The sequence below is a fragment of the Neomonachus schauinslandi genome, chromosome 2 (genome assembly GCF_002201575.2).
Source record: "Neomonachus schauinslandi chromosome 2, ASM220157v2, whole genome shotgun sequence".
Lineage (NCBI taxonomy): Eukaryota > Metazoa > Chordata > Mammalia > Carnivora > Phocidae > Neomonachus > Neomonachus schauinslandi.
In genome coordinates this window covers 50768611-50793204 of record NC_058404.1, presented here as the reverse complement: position 1 = coordinate 50793204, position 24594 = coordinate 50768611, and the positions used below count along the sequence as shown (strand labels likewise).

Below are 24594 nucleotides of genomic sequence, written 5' to 3'. Positions count from 1 at the left end.
ACAAGTGGTAAAGGAGAGTGGAAGGGGGTCAATGGTGAAACGGAGAACCTTGCCTCCCATGAAGGTGGCCACTACCACCCAGTTCCAACCCATCATTCCTAATAGGTAATGTAGACCCAGAATCCAACGGACAAGTCTCCTAATTTTCATGCATTGGCCAGCACTGTTGCGCCAAATGGAACATATTTGCAAGCCAGATCTAGCCCACAGGCCACCAGTTCGCAGTCTCTGCATGGGCTAATAAGGAGCTAATTTTAGTGCGGCTTCATGCATGCATTCATTCATTCATTCACGCAATAAATGTGTACTGGGTCTCTACTAAAGGTTAGGCTACACATACAAGATACAGTTTAAAAAATATATGATAAGAGAGCAAACAGTAGCAGCATAAATGCTATAACAAAGCGAAAACAATTACGACTTAACATTTATTGAGCACTTCCTACGTGCCAGGGAGTTTTTAAGAACTTTACATGTATTAACTCATTTAATTCTTGAAACAATCCTACGAAATAGGCATAAAGTGTTTCCATTTTAATTATGAAAACACAAGCCTTAAGCGGTCAAATCACTTGTCCGTGGTCACACCGCTTGAAAGTGCTGACGTGGGATTTGAATTCAGATTGGTTCAGGAGCCCAAGGTCTTGACTGGAAGGGGTTCAGAGGACGGGGTCTTATAGGGTTAACCTGTGGATCTATGAAGACTTCCAGAAAGGTTAACGTTTGTCTTGTCTTGAAGGATGATTTCGGCAAACAAAGCCGGGAGTGCAATCCAGGCCGAGGAAGTTGAGCCAGGGATCATACTTTAAGGTTGGCAGGAAATGAGTCTGAAGAGGTCGCTCTCAGGGTCTCCAATGCCATCTATTCAACTCTTTGTTTTCAGGTGCGATATCGGCTTAGCGAGGGCTTATGTTTCAGTAGTAGCTGTGATAGCAGAATGGTGTAGAAGCACAGGGGCATTTACACGTTCCACACAGCGAAGCGCCCCTGATTTCTCCCGCCGGAGTCCCTCCGCCGCTGTCCTGCCCTAGACCACCTTCAGGGACTACAAGTCCCGTCATGCAGTCCCGTCGTGCAGCGAGGACGCGCCGGGAGCCCGGCGACCTGCCCCGCCCCGCCCAGGCTCCGCCCCCGCCCCGCCCCTCCCGCCCGCAGCCCCCTCCCGCCCGGCCAGCCCCGAAGAGTTCGCCCGGTGGCCGCGGCAGACGGAAGGCGAGGGAGAGCCTCGGCGGCAGCAGGATGGGGGACTCCAAAGTGAAAGTGGCCGTGCGGATCCGGCCCATGAACCGGAGAGGTGAGAGCCGAGCCCGCCCGGGGCCGCCACGGTGGAGCGGCAGGTGCCTGGCGCGCCCTTCCCTCAGCCGCGGCCGCCGTGTGGGGTCCGGCCGGTCCCGCCCCTGCAGTCCGCGTCTAGGCGAGAGAGCGGCCGGCGCGCCCCGAAACCTCGTCCCCCGCGCCCGCCCGTCCTGCGCGGGGACGCCCCTCCCCTCGCCCGCACCGCGTCCCGGGCGCCGCGGGCCCCACGTCCCGGTCCGCTGCCCCTTCCGCCGGCGCTCCCGCCCCGCCCCGGCGCCCTTTCGCCCTCTCGCCTCCCCTGCCCTTGCGGGAGGGCGCTCTGGTCCGTTGCCCCGGGCTCGCTTCCTCCTTCCCCCACCCCTGCCCCTCGCTCGTGCCCCGCCGCGTCCCCCGCTTTCTCCTTGCCAGCTGTCAGAGTGGCCCCCGCCCCTCGTGTCTTCACCCCTCCAGCCTGCCCGGGACAGCCAGGGACCCCGAGGCCCCACGTCTCTGGCCCAGTCACCCCAACCCTGCACTTCTGTGGTCCGTGGCAGGAAGAAATGGCAGGGAATTTGGTTTACTCCTGAGAAAGCACTCAAGTGCAAAAATTCCTCGTCTGCGTTTTTGTACGTTTAGCCTGGACGGTCATAAAGAATTGTAAAGACTTTGAAGTTGGGTAAAAGAGATGCCCTTCCACCCTTTTTTTGGCTGTTGAGATAGTTTTGTTTTTGCTTGAAGTCATATTCGTCATCTCTCAACAATAAATAGTTTAAGTGCCAAGATTCTTGTGAAATTGTATCTTTCAGACATTCTCTCAATTCTGCAGGGAGGGTAGAGAAAGCAGATAAACCAAGTACATTTTAAATCATCTTTAGTCAGTCAAATGGAGTGAGGAGAACCCCCAACTCAAGTACCAAGAGGAGGTGGGCTGGGCCTTGGCTTTAATGCTTAAGTAGCAGCGTGACTGGGCAAGTAACTTGAAATGAGATAATATATTTGAAAACACTTTCTATACAAGGCTGTTATTGAGATTACTGTTACAACCCCAGCAGATGACTTTTCAATTGATAAGACTCTTAACTAATCAAAATCTTGTATCAGAATCACTTCTAAGACGTTTTTGCAACTTGTTGGTAATCAAGTCTTAAGTCTGTAGAAATTATGAGTTTTCCTTTTCTGTGCTGTCATTTGTGTATATTGAGATACACAGATCAACCAGTTGTCAGTATGTTTTGTTGGGTTGCCCTTCTTTTGGAAGTTGGTTTATTTCTCTTAGAGTCATGTCTTCTATTGGAGTTGGTGATTCCTCCTTTCTCTGCTAGGTCAGCTTAAGGCTGTCACGTGACACAGAAGAGTTCCTCCTCCCCGCGGGCCCGCCCCCCCCTCCCGAATTTAAACTAGTACACGTTTTGGGGGCTTCAGTCTTTCCTTTGACAAAATTAGGGATCTTAGATGAACTCTGAAAGTTTTCAGAAACTTCTGTTCTTAAGTGCTCAGGCATCTTTATTCAACTTTATTACCATCACAATGATTAAAAAAAAAAAAACAGGAAAAAGCAAGCCACATAAAACAACTTAACCTGGATTTGATTCTGAAAGGATGATTTCAGCACATTCTTAAAATTGCCTTTTCACAAAAAACTTGGAAATGTCAGTGCTAAAAAGATGCAGCTAACCAACCATCACAGAAGACCTATCTCAGATAATTAGAATCCTTCCCTGTTCCCCTCCCCCCATGAATTTCAGTTTTTGAGGGCAAGTACTATTGTTATAAATTGTCATTAGTTAGATTGTAATAATTGGCAGGATCAGAGTTTCCAGGGACACACAGGGTAATAATAATTTTAGCTGTGGAATGGATGTTAGCTGTTCCTTTGGTTGAACTCATTTCAAAATTAAGGTTTATACATGGATCCATTACTCTATTAATAGAAGTGCCTTATAATGGTAAACTGCTTCCCCCTTCATTTAGTGCCATCTCTTACCTAGCCTTGTATTTCCCAGATGCATATGGACTTCTTTTTGCTGTGATTACCACAATAATTAAGGTTGTTGGTTCTATTTTGTCATGAAGTTGTCATTTACATAAATCTAGAAGTAATGGAATACATTGTAGTGGAATTCTAAAGCTAATGATTTTTTTCTTTTTTTTAAGATTTCATTTTTAAGTAATCTCCACACCCAGCATGGAGTTTGAACTTAAACTCCCAGATCAAGTGTCGCATGCTCCACTGATTGAGCTAGCCAGGCTCCCCTAAAGCCAGTGATCTTCAAACTGCTGTCTGGAATTTGTTTAAAAAGACTAAAACAGAAATGTATTTTCTTTCCAGTAATTTTGAAAAGAATCATATTACTTTGATCATTACTTCTGGGAAAATTAGTGTATTAAGTAAGTAGTAGTGTGTAATTATGACAAATAGTAAACTTTTAGTCATAATTATTTCTCTTTTAGCATATCAGTTCAGGATGCAACCTCAGAAATCACTCTTCACAAGTAAGAATGAGAAGAGAATGGGTTACCAGGATGATGAAGTTTTGCTGTATAGATTCTGATATTTGGAATCATATTGGCTACTTTTTGAGGAAAACTGAAATTTGCAAGAAGCTTCAAGCATACCATTAAGTTCTTCATCTGATTCAGTATCTGTGCTAAGGTGTTAAGGTAGTTAGTTGGTTTCTTATTTAACATTTATTATGGAAGTAAGAGTTTCAGTCTTTTTTGCTAAATTATATGTGGGTTTGGGAAACATAGTTATTTCAACATTAAGCATTATGCTCTAGTTCAATAATAGCAAGAATTGTAACAGCTATTGAATACGCTTTTGTCAGTAATTTTTTTTTGTTATATATTTTAACATTGCACTAACAAAACAAAACATAAAGGGAAAAAGTCTACGACATCCTTCCATTTTAACAATTCATGCTCTCGGGCGCCTGGGTGGCTCAGTTGGTTAAGCAACTGCCTTTGGCTCAGGTCATGATCCTGGAGTCCCGGGATCGAGTCCCGCATCAGGCTCCCTGCTCAGCAGGGAGTCTGCTTCTCCCTCTCCCGCTCCCCCCTCTTGTGCTCTCTCTCTCTCTCAAATAAATAAATAAAATCTTTAAAAAAATAAAAAAAAATAAAAAAAACCCAAAAAACAATTCACGCTCTCATTTTCTTATTTCCATTCTAGTTTGTGTTCACATGCATATGTAATTTTACCTACTTTTAATATTACAACTTTTGTTTTTGCTTTTCTTCATCTGAAATATGTCCTTAAACAAGCTGAAGGAAAGCTGTTAACTTGATTTGTCATGAGATCTTGAAGTTCTTGTTGCAGATATTGTTTGGTTTTTCATGTTATTTTTCAGACTTGGACAACTCACCAGGTAACTCCGGTTGTGTTTTTCTATATACTGTAAGGAACACCCATTCATACATTATTAAACAGTTTAATTATTGAATGAACTGAAAGGTTTACAAGCATAATCGATGGTACTAGCTAGATCAGTGACACTGTCCTGTTCAGGAATTTGAAGTTTTATAACTTCAGATGGTTTAAAAAATACTTAATATTTACTGAGTGCCTGCCAGGTATCTAGCTTATATTAGATATTACAGGATCATACTGCCTTTCTGCAGAGGACTTCCCATGGTTAAATATGTATAAGATCAACTGCCAAAATAAATACATTTACATCAAAAGGGTTTGGAAAATACCTTTCCTATCTACCTAGCCTAAGGTAGTGAAACCAAGAATTACATTAGATATTTAGTTGGAGAGAAAAATAGTGAAATGGGTTGTTAAGGAAAATGGATAATAAGTATATTTCAACAGGTATTTCTCAAGGGATTACTTTGCATTTTATAGTACTTGATGCAGTGAAAGGCACAAAGAAAGAAGAATGTACCGTTCGATAGAAGTCAGTGCTTAAGTAAATCATGGTCTAGAATCTCAGTGGAAAGATTGTTATGTAGATATTAAAAATGATGAAAATCAGCATCATTTACCAAGGAAGGTAGTTTCCTATGTTAGCAGAAAAAGCAGAATGGAAAGCAGTATGTGCAACTGTACAGTTGGATCTGCTATTATGATTCTTACTGTGTAAAAATGTCAACAGAAATGGGCAAGGGCTAGAAAGAAACATGAAAAAATGAGATTGCTTGTTCCTGTTGGGAGACTAATATCCTGAAAACTCTCTCTTAGTGTTGACTGCTATTGTAGTGTTCAGCTTTTTAAAGTGTGCTTTATAGTTCATGCTCATGAGGAAATGGCTCTCCTGTGAAAAGATAAGATTAAAAGGTAAACACCTATTGCAGATTGCCAGGTAGTGATCGGGAAATACAGGAATTCAGAGGAGCGAAAGATCCCTGAAAGCCTGGTGATCAGGGAAGGCTTCTCTGGGGAGGGAGAACCTTGATTAGATGTGGAGGGAGGAAGCTTATGATCAGAATGGGTGCATGGTAGCAGGCGAGGGGAGAGCGTTGGGTCTTTGGGGAGGAACTATGGCCTGAGAGCAAAGGCACAGAGACAGGAATGAACCAGGCAAGTTTAGGTGGCAGAGACAAGAAAAGCCTGCCAGAAAGGAGGGTTCTGTGAGCTTGACTAGAGAAGGATGAGTTTAAAAAGGTAGCGTGGAATTGCAGGGAGCCTTGAGTGCTAGCTAGGCCCAAAAGTGTGGGTTAGGGTGGCTGGTCCACGTGCTCTGTTTAGCTCTGTAGAACTTTGCATGGATCTCAGACACAAGCACGAAGGAGGAAGATTGCCAGGTCTTAAATTTTTTTTTTTTTTTAAGATTTTTATTTATTTGCGAGAGAGAGAATGAGAGACAGAGAGCATGAGAGGGAGGAGGGTCAGAGGGAGAAGCAGACTCCCCGCCGAGCAGGGAGCCCGATGCGGGACTCGATCCCGGGACTCCAGGATCATGACCTGAGCCGAAGGCAGTCGCTTAACCAACTGAGCCACCCAGGCGCCCGATTGCCAGGTCTTAGAGCAGGATCAAAAGCCTGGGTAGATGCCTGTTTCAGGGCATAGCTGGGTAACATTTAAGAGCGGGTGGTGAAAATGAAGCCATGTGAATAGGAAGAATCAGGAGGCTGGTCAAACTTAGGTAAGCAATCGGGCCTCAGAAGACAAGGTGAGGCTGAAGAAGTAAGAAGCTGAGAAAACACACTGGCAGTCTGTGAAGACACAGGTGATCCTTAGGAAATGAAGGGGCTAGGTAGCAAGGAGATTCTGAAACAGGAAGGTGGTTTTGACCCTGAGGTCATTGGTGGTCTCAGAGAGATAACTGATACTGGAGTCGAGGATGGCTGTGGATGGAAATTTCTGACATACTTTCTAAAACAGAAGATCCTTGTTTTCTAGCATCTGCTTGATATGCTAATGGAGAATGAGGCACACATCTATTACAGTATTGTTTTGTTTCTACTGTCTCTGCTCAATGACTGAAATTGGGATTTATCCATATAGGGCCAGAGGCTTTTGGAGAAGAAAGTGCACATTTATATGATAAAATAAAATAAAATTTGTTTGAGTTGACTTTTACTTTTACCCCCTCACCTCCATAAAGCAGTGACTAATGTCTAACTTTTCCAGTCTTTAAGGTCTGAAGATGGAGGAAACCACTGACAAAACTATTCATTACGCTGATGGAGATGTTTATTGAGTGGAAATGGATTATTATTGATGTCTTGACTTGCTGATCAGGTTCCCCTTGTGTTCAACAGAGCATGTTTAAAAAAAAAAAAACATGGCAGAGAGATGAGCAGTGTAATTTATGGGGAAGTGTGTGACACTAACTGGTCTCTGGGACACAAATCCATGACTTAATTGGTACTGGGCTTGGGCTTTCAGCTGCCGTAGTATCTTTAAAAGATGGTATTAGCCCATTCAATATGTGTTGATTGAAGAAAAGAACAATAGCTACTTCTTTCTGAGAGCTTTCTGTTTGTGAGCTACAGAGTTGAGTATTTTTTATACATTGTTTTACTCTTCAAACGAAATTCGGAAGGTACTTTATGGAATTATCATTTAACAGAATCTCAGAGAGGGGTAAGTAAACTTCCCCAGAATTACAAGACCAGTATTTTGGAGCCTGAATTTCACCTACTGTGCCATTAGAGCCTATGCTTTTACTGCTGATTTGGACATGATGATCTTTAAAGGGACCTTGCATTCTTGAGTTTACATAATTTTCAAAGATGTACAGGATACACGAGAAGCATAAGTCATGATCTTTGACCAAAGGAGCTCACTGTCTTGTTGGTAATAAGAGATGCACAGGTGAGTCAATTAAAAGAATATATGTACACAGTGATGCCACTGCATTATGAATTAAAGAAATGGGAATGAGACTTGAGAATGGTAAGGACTGTGCTGGAGACAATGGGCAGGGAGGGAGACATGGCAGGTGGGGTACAAAACACAAGTTGTTGGAATTAATCTGTGTTTTTACCTTGCTCATAAGCTAATAAATTAGCTAGTTACTGGTTCAGGGATGCTGGCAGAAGACATGGGACTTCTGGGTCAGAGGACTTCCTCATGGCATGGCAAGCAGTGTGAGTAGCTCCCCTTGATTGCCAATCCCATAAGGGTGTGGAGAGTCCAGATGGCTGCTGTGCAAGCAGTGGGTTTGTGTTGCATCTGAGGAACACTGGGTTTGGGGAATCCATTGTTTTAAGTGGTAAGCAAGCCTGTTCTTTGTCCCAAAGGAAGACCTTGTCCCTCAAGGTTGCTGGCTACAAACACATTCCTGAGAGAGGGGCTGGGTAAAGAGCATCTATGGCCTAGCATTCTAGGTATACCCAGCAAGCACGTGTCAAGGTGGCATGGAAGCAACTGAAATTTAGGAAATACAGGAAGACTGTAAAGCTTCTTGTGTAGATGACTTAGATGACTAAGGGAATGAATGTTGGGGTCATTAACTGACATCAGAAATATAGGAGAAGCAGGTTTTAAAGTGGAGGTGTAGGAAATGATGAGTTTTATTCTTAGACATTCAACAATATTTAGTCAGTCCTTATCACGTGCTATATACTGCACCTACAACTACGAGTAAGATAATCATGTGTACTTGGAAGAAATTCAACAGACTTGTTGAGTTTTAGGTGTCTGAAGTGTTGTAGTCAAGTGAGTGGATCCAGAGTGCTGTTGCATTTGGGTCTGAACCTAAGGGACTGGAGATGTGTGGAGAGTCACGCATATGGGAGCCATTACTGTAGGTAGAAGATAGAATACCAAATTAAGGTGTGTGTGAAGGGGGAGGTCACAGAGGCCAAGAAGAGAGACATAAGGAGAAGCAGATAAAAGTAATATGGAAGCCCAGGGCACGCCTGGGTGGCGCAGTTGGGTAAGAGGCTGACTCTTGGTTTCGGCTCAGGTTGTGATCTCAGGGTTGTGAGATCAAGCTCCATGTGGAGCCCCACGTCAGACTCTGTGCTCAGTGCAGAGTCTGCTTGAGATTCTCTTGCTCCCTCTGCCCCTCCTGCTCGTTCTCTCTCTCTCTCTCTCAGATAAAAAAAAAAAAAAAGTAATATGGAAGCCTGGAGAGAAAATGTGTCAAAGAGTGAATAGTCGGTAGGCAGATATCACAGGAATGGCACCTAATAATTGTGTTCAGTGGATTTGGCATCATGGCGGTCAGTGGTAATTTTCAGAATAATTTTGACTGAATGAATGAGTTAGTGTTGGTATGTTAATAGTGGGCTGAGAAATAAGTGGGTTGCCAGTATGGTGGCAGTGAATATACAAGTTTCTTTCAAGAAAATCTATTTAGAAGGGAAGGGTAAAGAGTGGTATCTGGAGTTGTACCTAGGAACAGACCCTTTTTTTTTTTAATGAGGTGTTTGAGCCTCATTATAGACAGAGCCAATAGAGAGGGAAATTTTTGAAATATGGGAAGAAGGGGATAATTATGTAATGGCAAAGGCCTGGAGTGTGTAATTTTCTTGATGAAGTAGATTGTGAGGTTGTTATTTGAGAGTGAGAAGAATTGGTTTGGCTGGGATCTTTGGAGTAGTGATTGTTTAGAAATGTAATTGAAGAACTCTAACCATATTTATATCTATTGAGGGTAGTAGGATCATTCTTTCTAATTTTTTAAGATATAATTCATCAAAAGTGTACAATGTAGTGGCTTTAGTGTATTTGCAGAGTTGAACAAGCATCACCATTATGCCAAAGACTCTGTCCCCACTAGCAGTCACTGTCCACCCCCTTCCCCCAGCACACACCCATCCCTCTTCCCTGCCCCTGGCAACCCCTGCACTACTTCTTGTCTCTATGGATTTGCCTGTCTGAGCATTTCATATAAATGGAATCATGCGATATGTGGACTTCCGTATCTGACTTTTCACTTGGCATGATGTATTCAGGGTTTAGCCATGTTGTAGCATGAGTCAGTACTCATTGCTTTTTAAAGTTGAATAATATTATGTGATATGGATATGCTGCATTTGTTTACTCATTCATTAGTTGATGGGCATTTGGCTTGTTTCCACTTTTTGGCTGTTATGAGTAATACTGCTGTGAACATTTGTGTATAAGTTTTTGTGTGGATGTATATTTTTCTTTTGGGTGTATATATACATAGAAGTGGAATTTCTGGGTCATATAGTAACTCTAACTTTGGAGGAACTGCTAAATTGTTTTCCAAAGTGACTGCACCATTTTATGTTCTCACCAACAGTGTATGAAAGTTCCAATTTCTCCATGTCCTTGCCAACACTTGCTTTGTCTGTCTTTTTGATTATTGCCATCCTAGTGTGTGTGAAATAGTATCTCATAGTGGTTTTGATTTTCATTTCTCCAGTGTCTAATGATGTTGAACATCTTTTCATGTGTTTATTGGCTATTTGTAGATCTTTGGAGAGATTTCTATTCAAACTATCATTTTATTTTATTTTTAATTTTTTAATTTTAATTTTAATTTTTTTCAGTAGGCTCCAGGTTTGGTGTGGAGCCCCGTGTGAGGCTTGAACTCATGACCCTGAGATCAAGACCTGAGCTGAGGGGTGCCTGGGTGGCTCTGTTGGTTAAGTGGCGGGCTTTTGCTTTCAGCTCAGGTCGTGATCTCAGGGTCCTGGGATTGAGCCCCATGTTGGGCTCGGTGCTCAGCTCAGCCAGAATTCTGCTTGAGGATTCTCTTTCTCTCTCCCTATGCCCCTCTCTGTGCTCTCTCTCTCTCAAATAAATAAATCTTAAAAAAAAAAAAAAAAGAGCTGAGATCAAAAGTTGGATGCTCAACTGACTTAGCCACTGAGGCGCCCCTCAAACTATCATTTTAAAATTCAGGTTTTCTTTTTATTATTGAACTGGTAAAATTATTTATATATTTTGAATACCAGTCCTTTATCAGAGAAATTATTTACAAATGTTTTCTTGATTGTTGTGGGTTGCCTTTTCGTTCTGTTACTGGTATCTTTTAAAGCACAAAAGTGTTTTTTTGTTTGTTTTAAAGATTTTATTTTTAAGTAATCTGTGCATCCAATGTGGGGCTCAAACTCACAACCCCGAGATCAGGAGTTGCATGCTCCACCAACTGAGCCAGCCAGGCACCCCTGCAGCACAAAAGTTTTTCATTTTGATCTGGTCCAATTTATCTTTTGTTGGTTGTGCTTTTGATGTCGTATGTAAGGGATCATGACCTAACTCAAGGTTATGTGGATTTATGCCTGTATTTTCTTCTAAGAGTTTTATAGTTTTATACTTTATATTTGGGTCTTTGATCCATTTGGAGTTAATTTTTAAATTTTTTTTTTTTTTATTTGCAAGAGAGAATGAAAGCACGAGAGGGAGGAGGGTCAGAGGGAGAAGCAGACTCCCTGCTGAGCAAGGAGCCCGATGTGGGACTCGATCCTGGGACTCCAACTGAGCCACCCAGGCGCCCCGGAGTTAATTTTTGAATGTGATGTGAGGTAGAGGTTCAATTTCTTTCTATTGCATGTGGATATCCAGTTGTCCCAGAACCATTTGTTGAAATGACTATACTTTCCCCGTTGGAATGTCTTGGCATTCTTGTCAAAAATCAGTTGACTGTTGAATTTATTCATGACCTTTTGGCTAAGATCAAGTGAAGAGTAAGTTACAGTGAGCTTTTTAGGAATGTGACTGGTAGGTAAAGGGAGGTACATTTATATTTCTGAGTAGTATATTTGGTTTGAAAATTATTAGTAATTTTCTGGAGAATTAGAAAACAGATTACTACATGGGCAACTCAGACTTACTTTCTTCACACTAAGAATGATGCATTTCCTCAGATGGAATATAAGTTATGTAAGGGAGTGTCCCAAACCCTGCCCATCTTTCACTATGATGTCATTGAGGAATGAGCCATAGCTGATTTATGCATTGAAGGAAGACTTGTTTCAAATTATTGTTCACTTTTACAGGGTGACTAATTTGCTGGCTGAGTAAGCTGAATTGTCAGCTGTTAATATTTTAATATTCATCTTGAGGAACTTGACCTAGAAAAGGATCGTGTTCGGGAAATAATATGGGATCTTTAATGTTAGTGGAGTAAATTTCTTTCTTTTTTCTAAGGACTCATGGATACATCAAAGCATTCATGGTTCTAAGTACGATAGAGCTTCATTAGTCATGATATAAACTTATAGTATTACTTAACTTTAGGATCACTCTGATTTTTTATTGGTTTTCAGACATAGTACTAATAAATCCCAATCTCATTATTATAGGCTTCCCTAGGAATAAACTGTTGTCCATGTGTTACTTATTATAATAACGGTGAGCATTTAGTGCTATTTTTTTTATTGTGGTAAGGTACATATAACATAAAATTTACCATCTTAAACCATTTTTAAATGTACAGTTTAGTGACATTAAGTTGTGTGACCATCACCACTCTCCGCGTCTAGAACGTTTTTATCTTGTAAAACTTTAACTCTGTATCCATGAAACTCCCCTGTTGCGCCTTAAGCCCAGCCCCTGGCATCTACCATCTTACTTTCTATCTCTATGAATTTGACTACTCTAGGTACTTCATGTAAGTGGAATCATATAGTATTTGTCCAGCTACCTCACTTGGCATAATGTCAAGGGTCATCCACATTTTAGCAGAATTTCATTCCTTTTTAGGGTTGAATAATATTCCATTGAATTATATGCCACATTTTTGTTTTTCCATTCATTCATCGATGGATACTTGGATTGTTTTCAGCTTTTGGCTGTTGTGAATACTGCTATGAATATGGGTATACTTTAATGCTGATTCTGTAAAGGCAGCTCATAACAGCTAGGTCCTTATCTTTTTAATCTAAGTATTGTTCCAAATTAAAAGGAAGCTGTTTATCTTTTGGATTTTTGGTAGGTGTTTAAAAAAATTTTTTTTTTTGTTTTTTGGGATGCCTGGATGGCTCGGTTGGTTAAGCGTCTGCCTTCTGCTCAGGTCATGGTCCCGGGGTCCTAGGATCGAGTCACATGTTGGGCTCCTTGCTTGGTGGGGAGCCTGCTTCTCCCTCTGCCTGCTTCTCAACTTCTGCCTGCCGCTCCCTCTGCTTGTGCTGTCTCTCTCCCTGACAAATAAATACAATCTTAAAAAAAATTTTTTTTTTAGTTTTAAAAATTCAGATTAAATTTAAGGCCTAAATTTGTTACTGTTATTTAATTACTGCTTGCTTTCTAAGCAGTGTAGAACAAGAAGTTTTATTTTATTTATTTAAAAGATTTTATTTATTTATTTGACAGAGAGACACAGCAAGAGAGGGAACACAAGCAGGGGGGAGTGGGAGAGGGAGAAGCAGGCTTCCCGTGGAGCAGGGAGCTGGATGGGGGGCTCGATCCCAGGATCCCAGGATCATGACCTGAGCCGAAGGCAAATGCTTAACGAGTGAGCCACCTAGGCGCCCTGAGCAAGAAGTTTTAAATGGAGAAAGTGTCATATTTAGAATCTTATTGCAATGTTATTTTTTTTTTTAAAGATTTTATTTTTAGATAATCTCTACACTCAGCATGGGGCTTGAACTCACAATCCCTGAGATGAAGAGTTGCATGTTCTACTGACTGAGGCAGCCAGGCGTCCCTTTTACAATATAATTGAATTCAACCAACTAGTAACATTTGATGGTACACTAGCTGTAGCATTTATATTCAATGTTTTTCATATATCTGACCTTTAAATTCTCTTCAAATCTCACTGCTTTTATTTGCTTGGGTGTGTGTGTCCTAGATGTTCCATCCATATTCAAAATAGCCTTGTCTTAGTATCTGTCCATCAATCAACAGAATCAGAGTGGGAATTTTGTTGATAACAATGGAGGTACTGAAGTGAAGATCGTTTTTATATTTTAAAGGCCACCTTTTGTGGGTATTAAATGTAGGGACATTTGTAACTGTTGCAGTCTTTAGGACAAAATGAATTTAGGTTGAATATATTAGTTATTAGGTGATTCTGTGTATTGTATAGGATTTTCCCAGGATTGGTTCCTTTATCATGCCATTTAATGCTTCCAAATTATTAGTTCTATCTAATGAAGTTATGAGACAGAGAAGGGAGGAGCCGTGAAGAGGATAGGGAAAAAGCATACAAATATTGAAGGAAAATGTTTGGATCCCTTCTCAATTCAAGATCATTTGAAATGAAGGCAGAGTACTTAGAAAATACTTGATTTACAGTTTTTCAGGCATGCGTTCTACTGTGTACTTCAGCATACAGAACTATGCATGCAGCTCCTTTGCTCAGACCAAATGTTCTTGCAAGACACTACTAACTAACTTTGTGGTGGGTGGTGAGATAGTAAATTCTGAGTCACACAGTACAATTTCCGGAGGGTTGATAATACATTTGTGTATAATACAGATTTGACTGTAAGGGGCCAGCCAATACAATATGGTCAGAACCCATTAAGGAGTAGTATTAACAAAGTATGATGATTGCAGACTTTCTTGAGCTCTGGGCCTATAGACTTTAGTGCTAGTTGACCACAGTAGAACATTTGCTGCTTTGGGATTAGTCTTCTACACCTAGGTAAAACATAGCTCAGTAGTTTTCTTTTCAGTTTTCTTTGCCTGAAAAATGTGTTGGCTATTTGTACTTCTAGAATATATCTTTGAGAACAGTTGTAGAAAAACCACTGTAAGAAAAGTTGTGGCAGGTACAGGGAGGGAAATTTTTGTTTTTGCTTTTTTGTATTTGTCTCAGTTATGTAAGTTAAAATGAAAAAAAGAAGTGACCTTTCCTGGTAGTGGAAATACTCTTAAGTTGTAATGAATATGACATTGACATTTGGCCAAGGTTCTTTGGGAAATACAAAATAGCTCCAATGTAAGTACAACTCCTTTCCTTAGAGCTTATCTTTTGGTAATGGAGATAAGGCAAACAGTTTCATACTTTGGGTCAGAAAAATGTAAGAATATAAAAATATGAAGGGTGCGTGAGTGGCTCAATCAGTTGAGCATACTACTCTTTGTTTTGGCTCAGGTCATGATCTCACGGTCATGAGATCAAGCCTCACATGGGGCTCTGTGCTCATTGTGGAGTCTGCTTGAGATTCTCTTTTTCCCTCTCCCTCTACCCCCCCCAACTCACACTCTTTTTCTAATAAATAAATCTTTAAAAAAAGAATATAAAAATATGAAAACATAAATATGACATGGCCTATACTTTAAAAAAATAGCTTTATTGAAAAAAAGAAAAAATAGCTTTCTTGAGATATAATTCACATATCATACAATTCAACCATTTCAGTGGTTTTTATCATGCTCACATAATTGTGCAGTTATCAGCATAATCAATTTTAGTACATCTTCATACCTCGAAAGAAAACTATACCCATGTAACCGCATGGTGACTATAGTTAGTGATACTGTATTGCATATTTGAAGGTTGATAAGAGAGTAGATGTTAAAAGTTCTCATAATGGAAAAAATTTTTGTAATTATGTATGGTGACAGATGTAGCCTGATGTGAGCATTTTGCAATATATACAAATAGGGAATCATGCTGTACACCCGAAACTCATAATGTGGTATGTCAGTTATACCTCAGTTAAAAATAAACAAAACACTATACCTATTAGTAATCACTCCCCAGCTGTAGGCAGTAACTTGTCTATTTTCTGTCTCTGTTTGCCTATTCTGAGTAGAGTAGAATCATATAATGTGGTATTTTGTAACTGGCTTCTTTCACTTCGCATAAGCTTCATTCATGTTGTAGTATGTGTCAGTACCATATTCCTTTTAATTGCCAAATAGTGTTCCATTTTATGGATATACTAAATTTATCTATTCATTAATTGATGGACATTTGGATTGTTCCACTTTTTGGCTGTTATGAATAGCCAAATACTAGCATTATGAACATTTATGCGCAAGCTTTTGTGTGGACCTAGGTTGTCACTTCTAATAATATACTATACTATAATATAGATGATATAATATCTCATAAATAATATATATCTAGGAGTGGAATTGACAGGTCATATGCCAGCTCTCTGTGTAACTTTTTGAGGAACTGCCAGACTGTTTTCCAAAGTAACTACACCATTTTACATTCCCATCAATAATGTATGAGGTTTCCAATTTCTCCACATCCTCCCTAACATTTGTTATTATCTGTCTTTTTGACTATCATTACGCTAGTGGGTGTGAAGTGATATCTCATTGTATTTCGGATTTACATTTCCCAATGTGTAATGATTTTGAGCATCTCTTCTTCTGTTTATTGGCCATTTTTGTATCTTTTTTTTTTTTGAGAGATGTCTGTTCAGATCCATTGCCCATTTAAAAATTGGATTGTCTTTTTATTATTGAGTTTTAAGAGTTCTTTATGTTTTCTGATACAAGTCCCTTATTAGATATATAATTTACAAATTATTTACAAATTTGTTCGATTCTGTGGGTTGTCTTTTTACTCTCTTAACAGCATCCTTTGAAGTACAGAAGTTTTTCATTTTGATGCTGTCCAGTTTATCTATTTTTTTTGTTGTTGCTTGTGCTTTTAGTGTCTAAGAAACCATTACCTAACCCAACATCATGTGAGTTTACCCTAATGTCTTCTTCTAAGAGTTTTACAGTTTTAGCTCTTACACATTTATGTTTGTGATCTTTTGGAATCAGTTTTTATGCATGATGTTCATTCTTTGCATGTGGATATCCAGTTGTCCCACCACCATTTTCTGAGAAGACTGTAGTTTTCCCACTGGATTGTCTTGTCAAAATTGTTGGCCATAAATGTGACAGTGTATTTCAGGATTGTCTGTACCATTGTTCTATATGCCTGTCCTTCTGTCCTTATAGTAGTGTAGCACTGCCTTGATTATGTAGCTTTGTAGTTAAGTTTGACATTGGTGAGTGTGGTCTTTCTACTTTGTTCTTTTTCAAGAATATTTGTCTATTCCAGGTCTCATGCATTTCTGTATAGATTTACGATCAGCTTGGTTAAAAAAAAAAAAAAAGCTATCCTGGGATTTTGATAGGGATTACCTTGAATCTTGTAGACCAGTTTGGGTGTATTGCTACCTTAATAGTGTTAAGTCTTTCAATTCATGAACGTAAAATAACTTTCCATTTATTTAAGTCTTGAATTTCTTTCAACAGTGTTTTGGAATTTTCATTGTACAAGTTTTGTACTTCCTTTTTTTTTTTTTAAAGATTTATTTATTTATTTATTTGTCAGAGACACAGTGAGAGAGGGAACACAAGCAGGGGGAGTGGGAGAGGGAGAAGTAGGCTTCCTGTGGAGCAGGGAGCCCGATGCGGGGCTCGAACCCAGGACCCTGGGATCGTGACCTGAGCCAAAGGCAGACGCTTAACTGACTGAGCCACCCAGGCGCCCCTTGTACTTCTTTTAAATTTATTTCTAAGTAGTTGAGTCTTTTTAAAAAATTTTTTATTGTTATGTTAATCACCATACATTACATCATTAGTTGTTTAAAATTTTTATTGTTATGTTAATCACCACACATTACATCATTAGTTTTTGATGTAGTGTTCCATGATTCATTGTTTGTGCATAACACCCAGTGCTCCATGCAGAATGTGCCCTCTTTAATACCCATCACCAGGCTAACCCATCCTCCCACCCCCCTCCCCTCTAGAACCCTCAGTTTGTTTTTCAGAGTCCATCGTCTCTCATGGTAGTAGTTGAGTCTTTTTGATGCTATTATAAATTGTTTTCTTAACTCCATTTTTGGGTTTTTTATTGCTGATGTATAGAAGCACAACAGATTTGTGTATGTTGATCTTGTATCCTACAACTTTGTAAGACTTGTTTATTCTAATAGTTTTTAAATGGATTCCTTATTCTATGTACAAGATGATATCATTGTACATAGAGATAGTTTTACTTCTTTCTTTTCAATCTGGATCCCTTTTGTTTATCTTGCCTAACTGCCCTGACCAGAACTTCTAGAACGATGTTGAATAGAAATTGTAGTCATCGGACTTCCTTGTCTTATTCCTGATGTTTGAGGGTAAGTCTCTAAGGTAAACCACTAAGCATGATGTTAGCTGCAGGTTTTTATAGATGTCCTTTATCAGGTTGAGAAGTTCCCTTCTATTCCTAGTTTTTTTGGGTGTTTTTATCATGAAAGAGTGTTGTATTTTTGTCAAATGATTTTTCTGAAATAAATTAATTAAAAATGACCATTTTCTCTTTTTTTTTTCTTTCTCTCTTTTTTTATCCGCAGAAATTGACTTGCATACCAAATGTGTGGTGGATGTAGATGCAAACAAGGTTATACTTAGTCCTGTAAATACTAATCTTTCCAAAGGAGATGCCCGGTAAGTTAAGAAACAGTGTTATGTTCAATGGATTTTTTAAATGACTGAAAGCAGCAATGGCTGCTGAGCTGAGTTCAGCTCAGCAAATAACAAATGCTTCATTACTGTGTAGAGAGACACATAGCTGTCGAGTCAAAGAGGCGAGGTCTATAATATGGAATGACTAAGTGCCAGGATGGGTGTTGTAGATAGCAGTTGTATCAGAAGCTCAAAGAGAGCTTTAGGGCAGAAGGTAGAGTAACTGAGGAAGCCTTCTTGAAGGAGACGGTACCAGCTAGAAGATTAGTAAGACATAAATGGGAGGTTGGGTAGAAGAGAAGACCTTTAGGTTGTTCCTCAGCTTGGGTTGTTTTTACTTCTGCCACATTGAATCCTGTTAGTTAGAGCCCATTTCAGGTGCTACTTTTGCACAAGGCATTCCTGCATCCTTCAGTGACTCCTTTCCTCTAAATCCTTGTAAACTGTAATCTGTATCACCTAACTGAATTAGTATACATTGTTTTGGATTGCTACTTGTAGCTGTCCAGTGGATTTTAAGGTCTTGGAGGGAAGAGACTCTGTCGGGGGTTGAAGATAATTGCTTCTGGATTTGGATGATAGTATGAACAAAAGGAAGGGCCAGAAAGTGTAAAGAAAGCGAATTTGGGGAAGAAGCAAGAGATTCATTTGGTTTTTCTCAGCAAGTGTAGGGAAGTTAATTTAATCAAACAAGCTAGGTTCAGATTACAGAAGACCTTGAAAGCCAAGAAGGAAATTTGACCTATATTTTTATGGGTAAGATATCATCTTTGACAGTTTTTTAATATTGTGGTTAAGGGGGTGGATTAGGAAAAGTTGTCAGTTGGCCGTGTAGAGAATGGTTGCAAGTGGGGAAAAACTGGCTTTTCATAGAGATCAGCTTGATTTCAGAGATGTTTTTCTACTGACCCTGGAAGTAAATTACACAAATTAGAGAGACAGTACCATCCATGGTGCTTTGCTGGAAGTAGATACTTAAATTTGTAGAGACAATGTTGTGTATGGAAATACATACAGAAGACACTCCATAAATGTTCTTTCAGGTTGAGTCATTGAGTTGAAAGGGCATTTCTGACTTGGAGTCAGAAAATCTTAAACCCCTACTTAACTATGTTGTTTTTAACTAGTAACTTCTAAACTAGTAACTATTTTTAACTTTTTTGAGTCTTATCTGTATGGTGTATGCCTTACCACTCTCATAGAAGTGTTTTCTGAAGATCAAATTAATGATTGTTAAAGTGTTCTGTAAAGTGCTCTGTAATTGTTTGGGCTTATTGTCTTTGATATAGAGCTATTTCATAAGTATCACTAGGATATGGGTACTCTCAGATATGATGTTATTAGGGTGTAAAGGGTATAGATGTGTCAAAAATGATGCTAGGATTTTGAGCTTGCTCATTGATTGATCTGTTGTTCTGAGTATTAACTGAAATCATTAATATGGGAGGCTGTTTAATGCTCTTAGAATTTGAATTCTGGAAATTGTTGCTTTATTTGGAAATGTGGTTACCTCTGAACAAACTTGGAGGCAATATCCTATGGTAGAAAGAGTGTAGGCTTTATCTGTAGACTGACTTGGATTCAAATTTTGGCTTTGCCACTTGGTAGAATGGTTACCTACCTGTGTTCCTTATTTATAAAGTGTTTTAGTTTTCTAAATTTTCTATTGCTGCATAACCAATTATCTTTAAAAGCTTAGTGGCTCAAGGCAACAGTAATCATTTGTTAGCTCATGGTTTCTGTGGGTCAGGAATTCAGACAGGGCTCAGCAGGGATGGCTTGTCTCTGCCTCATGCTGTCCAGGGCATAGCTGGAAGACTTGAAGGCTGGGGATTGGAATCATCTGGAGATGGCTCTGTCACCCAGATCTGGTGGTTGATGCTGCCTGCTGGCTGGAGAGGTAGCTGGGGCGGTAGGCAGAATACCTGCTCACAATCCGGTGTCAGGTTCCAAGGGTAAGTGTCCTGAGAGAGCGAGAAAGCCCGGTGGAGGTAGCATTGCCTTTTATGTCCTAACCTTGGGAGTCACACAGTATCTTCTGTCACATTCTCTTACTCAAGGCTGATCTAAAGCTCTAAACAATTTCCAGAAGAGGAAATACAGACTCATCTTTTAATGGAGGAACATTAGCGTCACATAAGAAAAGCCTTTGGGGTGAGATGTGTGTTATTGTTGCTGCCTTTGGAAAACACAGTCTGCCACAAGTGTGTAATAGTATCCACCTGATAAAGTTGTTGTGAGAATAAAATGACAACATAAAAGCTGAAAAAATATTTTTTCTTTCCTTTTGGGGTCTTTAAATCTCAAGGGTTTGTGAAAGGATTAAATAGCTCTTCTAGAATATCTTGGATGGCTCTTTTTTCCATATGCTGCAGATACAAATTGAATATCACTCAGTGCTATACAGGATTGTTCGATAAAAAACTTTAAAAAATGCCAACTTTCAATAAGGTTGGTATGTAATGGTTTTTGATGAAGTAAAGTTAAGCACAGATTTTTAAAGAACAGCTTTTATAGAGTGAAGTGTATATAGCTTGATAATTTTTCATAAGTTGAACATAATTCCTGTAAGTGGCACCTAGATAAAAACTGAGAACATAGCTGGGGCACCTGCCTGGCTCATTCAGAAGGGCATGTGACTCTTGATCTCTGGGTCATGAGTTCAAGCCCATGTTGGGTGTAGAGGTTACTAAAAAATATAAGTGAAAAAAAAAGAACATTGTTAGTATAATAAAAGATTGCCTTTTGAGAAGTGCTTTTTCTTTTCTTGGCTTTTTTTTTGATTTATTTGAGAGAGAGAAGGAGCAGAGAGAGGGGCAGAGGGAGAGGGAGAAGCAGACTCCCCACTGAGCAGAGAGCCCGGACGGACATGGGGCTCGATCCCAGGACCCTGAGATTGTGACCTGAGCCGAAGGCAGATGCCCAACCGACTGAGCCACCCAGGCTCCCCGAAAAGTGCTTTTTCTTTTAATATACTATCAAGGTGAAAAGAGAAAATAGAAATTTTGTAACGTAACAGTCTAGCAGTACATGTTGACTTCATTAAATGTGAAGAAAAATTGGAAGAAAACATAAATTAAAAGCTATTTTATGTGATATGAAGTTAATTACAATCTAGTTTGTAGAATGATTAATCCATAAAACAAGTTATGGTTTTATAGGAGCTATATTTGTAACTAGAGAGTGAGGAATTTAAAGTTAACATGTAAGTGATTTGAGTCCGTTTAAATTAGTAGTCAGAAAGGCTCAAATTAATATTTTTTCTTTAAAAGCTATAAAATCCTTGCTTTTAGAATAGTATCCAATTCTGTTTACTCTAAAACCATGACTAATTTTATATGTATATTTAACAACTCAAGTTAGTATACTTTGAAAGTGGACATATATACTTTTAAAATAATGATTTGTAATTTTTCTGATTAATTTTGTATTAACTTCTGGCAGTTTCACGATTTGATGTTTGTGCTTATTAAAACTAATAGAAACCCTGGTTAAATGAATGGGTAAACCATTTCTAGTGTAACAGCTTAATCATGGAGATTTGGGAAACATTTCCTGCTGTGCTATATATGGGATTTTAAAACTGTTCTGAAAAATAAGATGCTTAAAATTCAGAAAATTATAACACAAGGCTAAGAGATTAAGAATGCTGACTTTTGGGGCGCCTGGGTGGCTCAGATGGTTAAGTGTCTGCCTTCGGCTCAGGTCATGATCCCAGGGTCCTGGAATTGAGCCCCACATCGGGCTCCTGGCTCAGCGGGGAGCCTGCTTCTCCCTCTCCCTCTGCCTCTCTCCCTGCTCATGCTCTCTCTCTCTCTGTATCTCTGTGTCTCAAATGAATAAATAAATAAAAAAAAAGAATGCTGACTTTGGAGCCAGAAATCCTGGATTGAATGTCACCTTCACCACTTACCGTGTGTGCTGTGGAGCAGGTTACTTAATTGTCCTCTGCCTCAATTTATTCATTGGTAAAGTGGAGATTATAGTAGTACCTTTCAGTAGGTTGTTATGACAATTAAAACAATTTAAAATATGTAAAATGGCAGTGCCTGGTATACAATAAACCTTATATAAATGTTAGCTGTTACTTTAAATATTACTGTTATTGTTATTATGGGCTGCATTTATGATATGTTTGGTGAGCTATAATACAACTTCAGAAAGGAAGTAAAAATTTTTTTTAAAGATTTTATTTATTTATTTGACAGAGAGACAGCAAGAGAGGGAACACAAGCAGGGGGAGTGGGCGAGGGAGAAGCGGGCTTCCCGGAGCAGGGAACCTGATGCGGGGCTTGATCCCAGGGCCCTGGGATCATGACCTGAGCCGAAGGCAGAGGCTTAATGACTGAGCCACCCAGGCGCCCCAGGGATTTTTTAAACCAAAATGTATTCAGTTCAATACTAGAGTATACATGCTTATCAAGAAACTGTCTAGTTCTAGGGGTGCCTGGGTGGCCCAGTTGGTTGGGTGTCCAACTCTTGATTTCTTCGGCTCTGGTGTTGATCTCAGGTCGTGAGATTGAGCCCCATGTTGGGCTCTGCGCTGAGTGCAGAGCCTGCTTAAGATTCTCTCCCTCTCCCTCTACCCCTCCTCCCCAACCACCCCCCCACTCACACATGCACTCTCTCAAAAATAAAAAATTTTAAAAAAATTAAAAAAAAAGAAATTAGTTCTGTAAAAATTTCAGTTTTGCAAAGTCAGAAACTTAATTTTATCTAGTTTGCCCCAAGTTGATGGGGCTCTTAGGGAGTAACATGCCATATGTTAGAGAGCTATGACCCTTAATTTGATGTTTACAGTGAATAAAATATCAACTTACTTGGGAAACCAGGTCAAAATATTGATGTAGCATAGGGTAAGAACAAAGGGACATTTTATCAAATAACGGAAAAGACTAAGGACGAAGTCTATTTTATAGCACTCTAGTCAAATGCTAGATACTGATACACTTGCATCCGACTGAGCCAGCCGGGCGCCCCTAGAACAGTCCCCTTTTAAATAGCTAAATAAATCTTTAAGCCTTATTTTGTTTGAATTAAAACAGAACTTAAACTCTTAAAACTTGTTAAACTTTTATCCTGTAATAAATGTTAATGCTAGCTTGCCTGTCACCGTAATAAGGCAAAATAGATTCTTAGGCTAAGGTTTATCTTCTGCCTTTTGCCTTATTTCCTCCCTCCTCTGCCTACCAAAAAGGCCTTTCTTGCTAACTCAGGCTCAAGTTAATTGAAATATTAATATTGTTTTTTTTCTTTTTTAAATACTATTATTGTTTTAAAAGGGAGTAAGGTGTGATTTCCCATGGAGAGTGGCAGCTTCCACTTTATGAAACAGTTGTGTTATAAAAGTTACATATAGGTGAATTTGGAAATGAGAATGCATTTTCCCATAGGAACTGACAGTTATTTCTAGTAGAAATGGTGTTCTATTAAAAAAGTGACTAGTTTGGCCCAGGACTCATGGAATCACACATTTTATATTTTGGTATGCAGCAGAGGTGCTTCATAGCTACTTCCCATTTTTATCACATGCGATTTTATTTATTTATTTATAAAATATTTTATTTCTTTTTTTTAGAGAGAGCAAGAGTGAGAAAGGGAGCCAGTGAGCAGGGGGAGGGGCAGAGGGAGAGGGAAGAGAATCCCAAGCAGACTTCATGCTGAGTAGGAACCCATTGGTTGCCGGGCTTAATCTCAGGACCCTGAGACCATGGCCTGAGCTGAAACCAAGAGTCGATGCTTAACTGACTGAGCCACCCAGGCACCCCTGTCACATGTAATTTTAAAAAGATGTGTACTCAGGAGTTGAGATTGAATAAAATTCATAATTTTTCCTCCTTATCGAGGACATCCTGAAATGAGAAAATACTTTTTTTTTTTTGGCTCTGGGTGTGTGGCAATGAAGAATGTAATGACTACTAGTAACTAGTAGACTTTGGTGTCATTGTGCCAAAAGTGCCAGTTCTTTTACCTGCCATTGTGTTTGCACCTTGAGGGCTAGTATCAGCACAGTGAAAAAGGCAAATATCGGTATTATTCTGAAAACAGTTCTTACCTTGAGAACTGTGTTGTCTTACCACATGACAAATTAAGAATCAAATTTAGGCACTAATTCACAAACTGTAAGAATTGGATGGATGTCTTTGGTTTACTTATTTTTAAACTACTTTATTGAAATGTAATAAATATGCTATATAATTCACCCCCTTAAAGTGAACAGTTCAGTGGTTTTTATTATATTTAGAGTTGTACAGCTAGCATCATGATCCAAATTTATGACATTTTAATCATTCTGTTACTCAGCTTTCTGTCTCTATAGATTTGAGATTTGCCAGTTTGGGACATTTAATATAAATGAAATAATACAATACATGGTCTTCTGTGATTGGCTTCTTTTACTTAGCATAATGTGTTTGAGGTTTATCCAAGTAGCATTTATCAGTACTTCATTCCTTTTATGGTGGAATAATACTTCGTTGTATTCTGTTTGGTTTAATCCATTCATCAGTTGATGGATATTTGGTTTTTTTCCCACTTTTTGGCTATTATGAGTAATGCTGCTGTGAACATTTGTGTACAAG

The 24594-nt window shown here is 39.4% G+C and overlaps 1 protein-coding gene across 1 annotated transcript in view; it reads left to right on the top strand.

Moving 5' to 3' along the window:
- Window positions 1–1179: 1179 nt before the first annotated feature.
- Window positions 1180–24594, top strand: part of KIF13B (kinesin family member 13B) — a 201435-nt gene continuing 178020 nt past the window's right edge. The window contains exons 1-2 of the mRNA XM_044912850.1: window positions 1180–1294; window positions 17902–17995. Of these exons, the coding sequence (XP_044768785.1) occupies window positions 1240–1294; window positions 17902–17995 (149 nt within the window). The 5' untranslated portion in view covers window positions 1180–1239. The remainder of the gene's footprint in view (window positions 1295–17901; window positions 17996–24594) is intronic.